Source organism: Pan paniscus, chromosome 23 (assembly GCF_029289425.2).
Source record: "Pan paniscus chromosome 23, NHGRI_mPanPan1-v2.0_pri, whole genome shotgun sequence".
In the NCBI taxonomy this organism is placed as follows: Eukaryota; Metazoa; Chordata; class Mammalia; order Primates; family Hominidae; genus Pan; species Pan paniscus.
Window position 1 is genome coordinate 55,327,152 of NC_085927.1, and position 12,509 is coordinate 55,339,660.

At 54.9% G+C, this 12,509-nt stretch overlaps 1 protein-coding gene across 2 annotated transcripts in view; it reads left to right on the top strand.

The window, feature by feature from the left end:
* Positions 1 to 790: 790 nt before the first annotated feature.
* The window catches only part of FBLN1 (fibulin 1), a 98,845-nt gene continuing 87,126 nt past the window's right edge, over positions 791 to 12,509 (top strand). The window contains exon 1 of one of the 2 annotated variants that reach the window (XM_034948368.3): positions 791 to 1,221. In XM_034948368.3, the coding sequence (XP_034804259.1) occupies positions 1,143 to 1,221 (79 nt within the window). In that variant the 5' untranslated portion in view covers positions 791 to 1,142. The remainder of the gene's footprint in view (positions 1,222 to 12,509) is intronic. The other variant, XM_034948367.4, reaches the window with a different exon arrangement.

Sequence of the window (12,509 nt, forward strand, 5' to 3'; positions counted from 1 at the left end):
CCGTTATGTGAGTTGCGGATCATTCATTCCTGTTCCGTTTGTCGTGCTCCTAAGCCCGAATACTCCACCATATTCATCTGCCTTGATGACGCTGGACTTCCCGATTGGAGGAATTATGAATGTGCGGCTATGGGCGTTCTCCTACATGTCTTTCTGTCTTTTGGAGCACATGTTGTATGCGTTTCTGCTGAGTGTAAGGCTGGGCGGGGCGTTGGTGGCTCAAGGGGTCCATGGTGAACTCACAGGGACACCGCTTTGAGCTGCTCAGTGGCGTTCCTATGCGTCTCATCCAGTTCCTCCGCATCTTCACCTGCACCATTTTATTTTTCTTCTTTGGAAAATAAATCTACTTGTGGTTCCAAAGACTAATTCATCCTCAGTAACCCCGGTAGCCATGAATTCCTATACAAGAGGCTCCCGCAGGCCCAGCGCCAAAGCTGCCTCCCCTGCAGCCTCGGTGACTTCCCGGGTCTCTCCCTCCGGCCCTGGTGTCCCGGGTGAGCCCAGCACACGTTGGGATTTTGGTTGGTTGTTGGCCTGGCCCGACTGTCCCTGTCTCTGAGGGCAGAGTCGGGTCCCATCCCGGGACACGCCTGGGGTTAGCCACCGACCTGCAGCCTCCCGGCCGAGGGTGCGGGGTTGGCGGTAAGGCCTGCCCCAGTCCCCCCCAGCAGCCAGGCCTCCGACTGCAGGCCCGGGTCCCCGCTCCTCCGCGCGGAGTCGGGCGGGGATAACCTTTGATCCTGAGCCCTCCCCTCGAGAGGGGGTGGGGGGAGGAGGGGATCGGGTTTCACGGAGTGTTGGGGGATAGGACTGGGGGCATCTGGCCCGAAGGCGCCCCCTCTGTGCCCCCTCCGGGGAAGTCTGGGATCCAGGCCCTCGCCCCCAGCCGTGGGCGCGCGCCCCTCGCAGCCGGGGTCCGGGGAGGGAGGGTCCCGGCAGGGGGCGCCGGGGAGGGAGGACCAGGAGACCCGCGGCCCCGCCTCCGCCGCGCCCTCCTCCCGGGCGGGATAATTGAACGGCGCGGCCCTGGCCCAGCGTTGGCTGCCGAGGCTCGGCCGGAGCGTGGAGCCCGCGCCGCTGCCCCAGGACCGCGCCCGCGCCTTTGTCCGCCGCCGCCCACCGCCCGTCGCCCGCCGCCCATGGAGCGCGCCGCGCCGTCGCGCCGGGTCCCGCTTCCGCTGCTGCTGCTCGGCGGCCTTGCGCTGCTGGCGGCCGGAGGTAGGGGCGTCCCGGGTCCGCCGCCCCAGCTTAGGGTCCCGACCCCCTCGGCCTCGCGCTCCCTGCGAGTTTCGGAACCACGGGGACTCGGAGTCCGTGCGTTGCCCTGCGCGGCGCCCCCGGACTGTCACCGCCGAGGCCCCGGCGACGCCCCCCTCCCCCACGGCCAGCTCCGGTCCTCATCTCCTCCCCGGCCTGGGGACTTGTTTCAAAACTGGATTCCCCCACCCCTCAAACACACCGTCCTACCCCAGTCCTAGCAAATCCAGCCGGCTCCGGGGGCCGCATCCCGGGCCCTGGGGGTTCAGGGGCGCTGGCTGGGCTGGGGGACGCTGGCTGGGGGTTACCGAGCCCAGGGCGCCTTGCACTTGACGCTGGAAGCGCCCTCGGCTATCTTTCCTCACCGCTTCCCGCCTCCACCCCCAGGTAGGAGCTGTTGTACCCAGCTTGCGGATGTGAAACTTGAGCCTGGAGGGTGGGAAGCAGTCTTTTCCCCAGGAGACACTAGCGGTCCTGGGATAGGGGCTGGAGAGGAAGAAATGAGAAAGCCAGGGAGCAGCCTGGAGGTTTTTGGGGCGTAGCTGGGAGGATGGAGGGGATGCGGACCTGGCCACCTCCTCCCTGCCTCCCTCCCGGGACAGAGGCCCCAAGGCAGTGGTTCTGCCGGGCTCGGTGCTCAGCGGGGACTGGGGACTGGTCACTTCCACCAATGGCAAGGGGGATGGAGTTTTCCAAGAGCAGATCTGATGGATGGCCCAGACCTTAGGCCCCAACTCTGGGACTGACAGCTCCGGGACAGTGCCCACCCAGCCTGCGCTTTTCTCCCCTCTAACCCTCAAGGCCTGGTCCCTGGGGGGACTACCACGAGGTCCTCTGATCAGAGCAGCTGCTGGGCGGCAGAGGTATGACCTGTGACCTCTCTGCTGACCCGTGGCTTCTCAGAGCCACTAGCCAGGCCCGGCAGTCCTGGCGTCTTTGTTTCTCCAGTGGCCCAGGTCCAGGGGAGTGCCCTAGACCACCCTCAGAATCCGAGTCTTAATCCCTGGTTTAGTTGAGTTCCTTTTAACCTCTGGTGACCGCCTTTGTTAGTCAAAAGGTCACTTGTTCCAACTAATGCTCACTGGGGGATTCCAGGAAGGGGGCTGAAGGGGGCTGGAGGGGGAGGGGAGGCTGGGAGCTGAGCTCTACAGAGCTTTCTTGACTGGCTCGCTGCAGCAGAGCCCTGTGGAGCTCTGATTGTTCAGGCGGTGCTGGGCACGGCCTGGGCACCTCCTGGGGTTGGAGACGGTGTGGGGAGGCGCAGAGCTCAGTGTTGGCACCAGGAGCCTTCGCAGCCCCTGGGGGCTCCCTGGAGGCTCTTTAGAAGAGATGGAGCTTGATGTAAGGGGAGCGCGGGAAGAGGGCATTCCAGCAAGCAGCAGGCCGGGTGGCTGCCAGCTGGAGGGAAAACCCCGAGGGGCCCTGGGTGATGGGTGGGTGGGACATCCGAGACTCCTGTTAGAAAAGGAAGGAGCCTCAGAGGCCCCGATTGTGTCGATGAGGAAGCTGAGGGCCTGAGAGAAGGCGTGGTAAAACTCTCCCTGGCCCGGGAGTCTCTGCGTTCCCTCTCACCGTTCTTTTCTGTCTACGGTTTGCGAACAATTTCTCCCTATGTGTGTGTGACTGAATGAACACCCCAGGACTTGCGGGCCCAGTGTGGCTCACTGCTGAGCCACAGAGAAGTTTGTAATTGGAAGGGTTTAAAAAAGCCTCCTAATTGCACACTTCGATAAAAGCAGCTGGATGTCCTGTGGGCCTTTTGTTTCTTTTGGGGAGAAGTCTCTTTGAGTTTCAACAGGTTTAATTTGGTACAGTTTGGGAAGGGGCTTTTGAAGACTGCCTGGCCCCTATCTGCAGCTGTGAGGCCCCCGAAGCCCTGTATGTAAGGCCACAAGTGGCACCGCCCCTGCTCTCAGAAAGCTGTGGGGGCGCAGATGGTGAGCCTGTTAGCTGATCTGCAGAAACTCCTTTGGCGACGGCCACTTAAATGGAGAAGGGCGCTGATCTTTCTTGCCAAACGGCCGAGAGGAGCCGCCTGTCTGTCCTGTGTCTGTCCGTCCCGTTGGGCTTTACTGAGAGCTGGGTGGGAGGGAGTGGAGAGGAGGAGGTGTTAGGAACAGACGATTGTGTTTTCTCCAAGGCTTTCTTGGCCTCTGGCTGCAGCCGGGCAGCGTTTCCGACTGATTAAAAGAAAGTTGGGAGGGAGAACAAAGGCCAGGGAGGATTTGGCTTGAACATGTGGTCTGTGCCGCCGCTCCTGGAAGTTTCCCGGTCAGGAGGTGGGGGCCGGGGCACTGAATGCATGAAGATGAGACTCTGTGCCGCCGCTCCTGGAAGTTTCCCGGTCAGGAGGTGGGGGCCAGGGCACTGAATGCATGAAGATGAGACTCTGTGCCATGGGGGTCAGGGCTGGGGCCTCTCCTGCAGCACCCACAGCTCTGGCTCACGCCCCGCTCCTGGCCCTGCTGAGGGCCCCCCTACTCAGGGCTGCATTTGCCACCTCTGTTAGGTGTGTAGGGCAGGAGTAGGGGCACGCGGCTGACTCATCTTCAGGTCCTGGAGGGCTCCACGGGCCTCGTGAGACTAGAAATCAGTTTGCATCAGAAAAAGCCATGAGATGGTTTGGTGGTTTTCTCATTTATAAAATGAAGGGAACAAAAGCCTACTTAGGTTGTCTTGAGGATTAAGAGAGAGAACATAGGATAGTGTCTACCATGGCAGCTATCTTGTTATTATTATTTTATTTTATTTTTGAGACGGAGTTTCGCTCTTGTCGCCCAGGCTGGAGTGCAATGGCATGATCTCGACTCACTGCAACCTCCGCCTCCCGAGTTGAAGCGATTCTCCTGCTTCAGCCTCCCCAGCAGCTGGGATTGCAGGCGCCCATCACGCCCAGCTAATTTTTGTATTTTTAGTAGAGATGGGGTTTCACCATCTTGGCCAGGCTAGTCTCGAACTCCTGACCTCAGGTGATCCACCTACCTCGGCCTCCCAAAGTGCTGGAATTACAGGTGTGAGCCACCGCGCCGGCTGGCAGCTCTGTTATTAATGTTAGCTATTATTCCTGTTGTCCCCTTCTCTAGGAAGTGTTGGCACCAGGAGCCTTCGCAGCCCTTGGGGGCTCCCTGGCGGCTCCTTGGAGGAGATGGGGCTTGATGTGAGGGGAGCGCGGGAAGAGCGCAATTCTGCCAATACCCCAGAATTGTTTTCCCCAAGATGCCTCTGAACATTCTACTACTACTGAATTTCCCAGCCAGGCGCTGAGCAGAAGGCCCCATGGGGCTATAGGACTGGTAGTCGTCAGTGCCAAACCCGTGTCAGGATAGGTGGTGTTCTTAGCCCTTCAGTCATTCATTCACTAAGGGACAGCTCAGTGCCAGACACTGCTCTATAACTTGTGGATGTGGCAGGAAAGGAGAGAGACCCAGTTTTTCCCCCTCATGCAACTAGGAGATCCAGAAAAATGAACTGAGCCCTACTGGCAGAGTCAGGGAAGACTTCCCAGAGGAAGCGGCGTGCAAACTGGGAACCTAAGGAGGAAAAGGCAGTGGCTAAGTCTGTGGGTAGGGCTGGGAGGATGGGGGAAAGGGTGTTCCTGGCAGGGGAAATGGCGGGGCCAAATACCTGGAAGGAAGAGAAAACACGAGACTTCCAGGGAAACCCCCTCCTTCTACCCACTTCCAGTTCCTTCCAGTTCCACCCCCTCCTCACCACTGGGGGAGACTGTGCTGTCTAGAGACTTCTCCAGCAGCTTCCCTGACCTGGTGAGACTTTAAGCCCAGGCTCTGAGCACTGGGCACCTGGTCAGGGCCGCCTTCCAGGTGAAGTTTATTAGAACAGTTCTAAGAGGGCATGTAGTTATTTTGCCAGCATATTTTATACAACAAGATTTTCCTTTTGCAGAATAGCAAATCATAACAATTTGATGAATGAATCCTTTCGTAGGCCCCATATGGTTCCAGTTTCCTTGTGATGATCTCACATGTGGCCCTATAACTAAACAGGGTGGGAGGGGGGAACCACTGTGTCAGCTTCCCTGGGATAGGAGACCCCCTCAGGCTGGAGGGGAGCTCAGGGCTGGCTAAGTCATCTGCCACAAGTCACCCAGCGAGGAGCGGGGCTGGGGCTGGGCCCCACCTGCTTTAACCCCACAGTGGTCCTAACTAGAGGCTGGGGTGGGAGGGAGCGAGGCACCAGTCGCCATAGCTTCCTACAGGTTATTTGCGGGTTACTACACTGTGCGGAGCCAACATGAGAAGGGGGTTAGGAAGCTGTGTGTTGGTCCCGATTCTGAAAGTGTCTGGAGAGATCTCGATGACACCCACAAACTCTCTGCCTCTGTTTCCTTCACTATAAGATGTGAGTGTCCTCTGGGTAATTATTATAGGTGAAATGCTTTACATTTAGTAACGAATGTCATCTTCTCAGCAGCCCTACGAAATAGGTGATCCAGTGTTGTTTTGAACCTATTTTTATTTTTTATTATTATTTTTGAGACGGGGTCTCACTCTGCCGGCCAGGCTGGAGGGCAGTAGTGTGATCTCGGCTCACTGTAACCTCCACCTCCTGCATTCAAACCATTCTTCTGCCTCAGTCTCCTGAGTAGCTGGGACTACAGGCATGCGCCACCACACCCGGCTAATTTTTGTATTTTTAGTAGAGATGTAGTTTCACCATGTTGGCCAGACTGGTCTTGAACTCCTGACCTCAAGTGATCCACCCGTCTCGGCCTCCCAAAGTGTTGGGATTACAGGCGTGAGCCACTGCGCCTGGCCCTGTTTTCATTTTGGATCCTGTTACCCACTGGAGTGAAAAGCTCCTGTGAGTTTTGCTACCTAGGTATGAAGCCCGGCTTCTTGCTTTGGCCCTAGAGCTCCTCTGTGGACCTGCACAGTGCCATTTCTGAGAGTCACTGATGCGTGCGGTAGGTTGAGGATGGAAATCCAACACCTGTGCACCCAGCATGGTCTCCCCACAGCACGGGGACTCGAGCACCTTCCTGCCCCACCCCTGCCCCAGTTCACCTGTGTTACCTAGCTATACCCTCACCCTAGCCCTGCAAAGGAGGTGCTGTCATTGTCCCCCTCATCAATGAGGGGACATGGAGGCCCAGAGAGTTCAGGTAGCAAGACTGTGGGTGCATAGCTGCTAAGTGACAGCAGCAGGACTTGAGCTTGGGCAGCTTGGCCCTGACGTCATACCCCTCACCAGCACACTGGACAGCCTCGCGTATCTTTTTTTTTTTTTTTTTTTTGAGACGGAGTCTCGCACTGTCACGGGCGTGATCTTGGCTCACTGCAACCTCTGCCTCCCAGGTTCAAGCAATCCTCCTGCCTCAGCCTCCCAAGTAGCTGGGATTACAGGTGCCCGCCACCACGCCTGGCTAATTTTTTGTATTCTTAGTAGAGACGGGGTTTCACTATGTTGGCCAGAGTGGTCTCTAACTCCTGACCTCGTGATCTGCTCACCTTGGCCTCCCAAAGTGCTGGAATTACAGGCGTGAGCCACCGCGCCCAGCCAGCCTCACGCACCTTTAGAAGACTTCAATCTTTAAGTCTAGTTCAGGGGGGGATGCCTGTTTCCTTTGGAGTGTGATGGTGGGGTGTGTATGAGCTTTACAGTCAGAGCTGGATCTGAAGCTTGCCTCTGCAGAGGCTGCATGGCCTCGGGCAACTTGGTGATTCTCTCTTTGCCCCCACTTTATAGAATACCTAGGATCATGTGAGATCATTTGTGCGTTCACTCATTCACGGACATTTATTGAATGACTGCTTAGGGCAGGCATGGGGGCAGGAGGCAGAATGAGACAGTGTCTGGCTCAGACTCATGGCACTAAGTACAGAGTTAATTATTTGTGCTAAGTGCTGGGAAGCTCAGAGTACGAAGAGACCATGCAAGAAAGAAAACATATTTGTCCCATGTGCATGCGTGTGTATATGCATATGTGTGTGCATTGGCGGTAGTTAGGGAGGACTTCCTGGAGGAAGGGACCTTTGAGCTGGTGTGGCATGAAGAAGCTGGCCTGAGGAGAGCAAGCGTCCTGGGACCCTCCAGCCTTTGAAGCTCCAGGTTCCAAATGCCAGGTGCAGAGGATGCATGACAGGTGGCCAGAGGGGTGAGAGGAACACCAGGGGAGATGCGTCCTGGAAGCCCAGGAGGCCCTTGGAGCAGGGTGGGATGTTGCAGAAGGATGAGGATGCCCCTCTGTGCACTGGGCTGATGTAGGAAGTTGCTGCCGGGGCCAGAGCTGCCTGGAGGGAACTGTGGGGAGAATGCTTCTCGCCTTCCCAGAGAGGTACCTTCTGCTCCTTCTCTCTTGCTGCCTCCTCCCGGCTGGTTCACCATCCAAGACCCCTGTCATCTCCATGACAGATGCTGGGAACAGGCTCAGCAGTGGACACAGTCAGGTCTTGTGTTGGGGATGGGGCCAGGAGCCCTAAGAGCAGGCTCCAGTTCGCCCTGCTTCCACCTGCAGAGGCCAGGTGGTCTTGAAGAGGGGACACGAGTCTGTCCTCATCCTGGAACTGTAAGGGATGCAGGGACATAGGCCAATCTGGCTGGACCCCTGGTGGCTTCCCAGACAACATAGTAAAACTCCGTCTCTACTAAAAATACAAAAAATTAGCCGGGCGTGGTGGTGGGCGCCTGTAATCCCAGCTACTCGGGAGGGGCAGGGTGCGGGTGGGGGTTGGGTGGAGTCGCCCAGTCCTGTTTGGTTGGAACTTTCCATCAGGGTCTCTGTGGTTGACATCTTGTTGCATTTCAGGCTTTTCGGTTCCTTGGTTCTGGACACCACGGAGGCCACTCCAACTCTTTGCTGTAGCTTTAGACAATGCTATGGGGCAGGTGGGGCGGGGGCATGATCCTTTTGTGTGGTGAGTCCAGGAGGCACACAGGATGAAGCCTCAAGCTCCCATTCACTTTTCAAAACTCCTGACGCCCTCAGCTGCCTCTGAGTTTTTGAGCTTGAGCAGAGGAAATCAAGGAAATTGAGGCTGGCTTCTGATCACAGGCCTTTACTTCATCCCTAGCTATTCACAGAGCTTTGCCAACTTAAAATATCCTCATTTGCCCGATGAGGATATTAAAATAAAAAACAGACACCCAATCAACCACCATCTCATATCGTCACCACTTCACAGAGGTAGGGGACATTTTAATGCCCCGGATTTTGGAAGGACACGGTCTTGTATTGTAGACAGTATTGTAGATGGAATCGGGCCGGCTTCGTAGAGGTCCCTGGATCCTGCTTTGCTTTCACCCTATTTTGTTGCAACCCAGTGGAAATTTTGCCAGAGCAATGCCCTTACACAGGGTGGGATTTGGGAAGCCTGCTCTTAACTGCAGGCCAAATCCTCCATTCAGTTTATAAATGAAAAAACGGAGGCCCGGACTTGCTCCAGGTGGGAAAACTCTCAACCATGAGATCAGAAGCAGACTACAGGCCTCCCGGTTCCCAGCCCCCAGTCTCCCCTCTGTGACAGTCTGCTTGATCAGCAACCTGGGAATTAAGATCCTCGTGGCTCACAGGCTGCTGGGAATGGGATCAGGCATTGCCCAAAGCTTCTGCGATGTTTACAGCTAGCAGGCTGACATTCTGGAAGCTTCCACCCAAGGAGTGGTACAGAATCTCTCTGAGCATCTGTAGTCTTAGAAAGAGCACGTGGCCATATCCTTCCCGGGTGTCCAGGGCATGGTCCCCGCAGGCCATGTGACCTGTGTTTCTCTGCATGCCTTGGAACATGGGGCATGCCGCTGATCTACACCATAATCTTTATGGAGGTTTAACTCACCTGGAAAAAATTTAGTTTTAGCAGCTGTCCCAGGCAACAAACGGTATCTGAGGCCTGTGAACTGAGCCAACTCCATCCATCTGCACCAGTTACTCCGACAGGCATGTCTCTCTCCTGAAGAGAGGTGGTGGACGTGGTGGCGTGTTGGCCATCGGGCACCGTGTCAGCCTGGAGGAGTGTGTGGTTCCTTTGAAAAAGAATGTTCTCCCAATCCTGGTGTGATAACTTTTCCTTTTGTTTAATTTTGAAGCTTCTGTTTTTTCCTGTGGTCAGTGTGCTAATGTAAGCACTTTTCCTGGATTATCTCATCAATCTTCCCCCATTTTTTTTTTTTTTTTGAGACAGAGTTTCGCTCTTGTTGCCCAGGCTAGAGTGCAATGGCATGATCTCAGCTCACTGCAACCTCTGCCTCCTGGGTTCAAGTGATTCTCCTGCCTCAGCCTCCCGAGTATCTGGGATTACAGGCATACGTCACCATGCCTGGTTAATTTTGTATTTTTAGTAGAGACGGGGTTTCTCCATGTTGGTCAGGCTGGTCTCAAACTCCCAACCTCAGGTGATCCACCTGCCTCGGCCTCTCAAAGTGCTGGGATTACAGGCGTGAGCCACCATGCCTGGCTTTTTTTTTTTTTTTTTTTTTTAGACAGTCTCACTCTGTCACCCAGGATGGAGTACAGTGGCGCGATCTTGGCTCACTGCAACCTCTGCCTCCCGGGTTCAAGTGATTCTCTCACCTCAGCCTCCTGAGTAGCTGGGATTTCAGGTGCCCGCTACCATGCCCAGCTAATTTTCGTATTTTTAGTGGAGACTGGGTTTTACCATGTTGGCCAGGCTGGTCTCGAACTCCTGGCCTGAAGTGATGTCTGCCCACTTCAGCCTCCCAAAGGCTGGGATTACACACATGAGCCACTGCTCCCGGCCTCTTCCCCCATTTTTACAGATGAAGGAAGTGAGCCTCCCTGAGTCTTAGTAAGGGAGGGAGCTTGGATTCAAGGCTGAGCAGTTTTAACCCGCAGCGTTGCCTTCCCTGGGAACATTCGAGTTGAAGGTGAACGAGATTTTGCGAGAGTTTGCTCTTGGTTTATATCTAATATTATGCTTTGGATCTGACTCACATGGTCAGGTGCAGGGGTCAGATTGAGACTGGTTGATTGAAACTCCTCCGAAACAACAGGAAATGGTCTGGGAGAGAAGATTCCAGGCCCCCTGAGGCCCTGCTTCTCTCTTGATCCCCCACAGCCCAGTGTCGAGTTACCAGCGAGTGCCTGTTCTGCTTGGGTGGGTGTCCAGTGTGGGACTGGTCAGAGGTAATCTTTGGATCTCAGAGCTGCTCACAGCTGTTGGTGGTCTGGGATGGAAGAAGCAGGCGTGGCTTCGGTTGGCCCACATTACCCTCCTGACTCATGGTGTTCCAGGGCTGCTCAGCTGCCCTAGGGTTTGTGTACAAATGGCCTTGATTTGACACCCTTCTGAAGGTGGGGGGCCTGACTGATCAGGCAGTTGGTTGGATGCTGTCGACCCCCGCAGAACTCTTGGTACCCATGAGGCGTGGAGTTGGCGTGGGGGATCTGTTAGCCCCAGTCCCCTTTTTGCCCCCACCCCAGCCTGGCCGAGAGTCCTGGGCAGGCACTGAGAAGGCAACACATGGGGTAGGACTTGATGAGCAGGTGGATAGGACAGTGAGGTGGGAGGTGCCTCTGTGGGCCTCAGATGGTCCCCAGCCTGTGTGATGGGGCAGCGAAGCTCAGGACACCCGGTGTTTGGATATCCACAGGTGACCCGATCCCCAGGCAAATGAGCAGCTGGAAGTCCCTGCAGGGATGCGGGAGGCACAGCCAGGGTGGGGCTGGACCCCAGGCCCTTCCCCACCCCCATCGCCCCACCCTCACAGGACACACGGGAGAGCTGTGATCCTCAGGGTGTTCTTTTGTTTTTAGTTTTTTTGTTTTGAGACAGGGTCTCCCCCTGTCCCCCAGGCTGGAGTGTAGTGGTGCAGTCGTGGCCCACTGCAAGCTTGAACTCCTGGGCTCAAGCAATCCTCCCACCTCTGCCTTCCAAAGTGCTGGGATCATAGGCTTGAGCCACCATGCCTGGCCTTTTTGTTGTTGTTGTTCTTTTGTTGTTGTTAAGTCATCTTTATTTTGGTTGCAAAGTTGCAATCTATTTTTTACTGAACATTTTAAGTCTCATTTGAAGTTTCATAGCTTGCCATGTAAACCATTGCATACACTGTCAAGCTGCTGTACAGAACATTCTGAAATACAATCTACTAAATTAATTCGCTTGACACTGTTCAGATTATGCATGAAAACAACATTGATTGAAGAAGGCAAGTAAGTCAACGGGCAAAGCATCGATTGCTTTCCTACTGTAGGATGTTATAAGATGACCAACAAACGCTCAATTATTTTGCTTAAAAGATGTACTTTTTATTGTGGTAAAATATGCATCACATGGGATTTGCCATTTTAACCATTTCCTTTTTTTTTTTTTTTTTTTTGAGATGTAGTCTCACTCTGTCGCCCAGGCTGGAATGCAGTGGCATAATCCCTGCTCACTACAACCTTTACCTCCCAGGTTCTAGTGATTCTCCTGCCTCTCAGCCTCCTGAGTAGCTGGGATTGCAAGCTCACCCCACCAAACCCGGCTAATTGTAGCTGGGATTACAGGCGTGAGCCACTGCGCCCGGCCCATTTTAACCATTTCTAAGTGTACGGTCCAATGGTATTAAATACAGTCACATTATTGTACAATCATCACCACCCTCCATCTCCAGAACTTTTCATATTCCCAAACTGTTAAATACTAACTCCCCGTCCTCTCCCCACCAGCCTGTGGCACCCATCCTTTTCCTTCCTGTCTCTGACAAATTCCCTACAAATTTAACTCCTCTAGGGACCTCATAGGTACTCTTGTCCTGGGTCACCATACGTGCCTTACTGGCCTTTCTTTTCATAACCAGAGTAAAGCTTGTTTATTTTATTTTGAGACGGAGTCTTGCTCTGTCGCCCAGGCTGGAGTGCAGTGGCGTGATCTTGGCTCACTGCAACCTCTGCCTCCCAGGTTCAAGCGATTCTTCTGTCTCAGCCTCCTGAGTAGCTGGGATTACAGGCGTGCACCACACGCCTGGCTAATTTTCATATTTTTAGTAGAGACAGGGTTTCACCATGTTGGTCAGGCTGGTCTCGAACTCCTGACCTCATGATCCGCCCACCTCGACCTGCTGGGATTACAGGCGTGAGCCACCACACCTGGCCAAGCTTGTTTATTTAAAAGGGGACAGAGACAACTTTTTTCCGTTTCTAATCGGAATGTGTCTTGGAAAGGATATGTCTGAGGGGTGGGAGCGGAGGTGGTTTTGTGCTTCAGGGAACCTGTTCCTGCCCTGTCCCAAGGTAAGCTTGTAAAGAGGTCGGTGCCCTTGTTTTGGAACCCAAGTTAATGACACACCTTTTC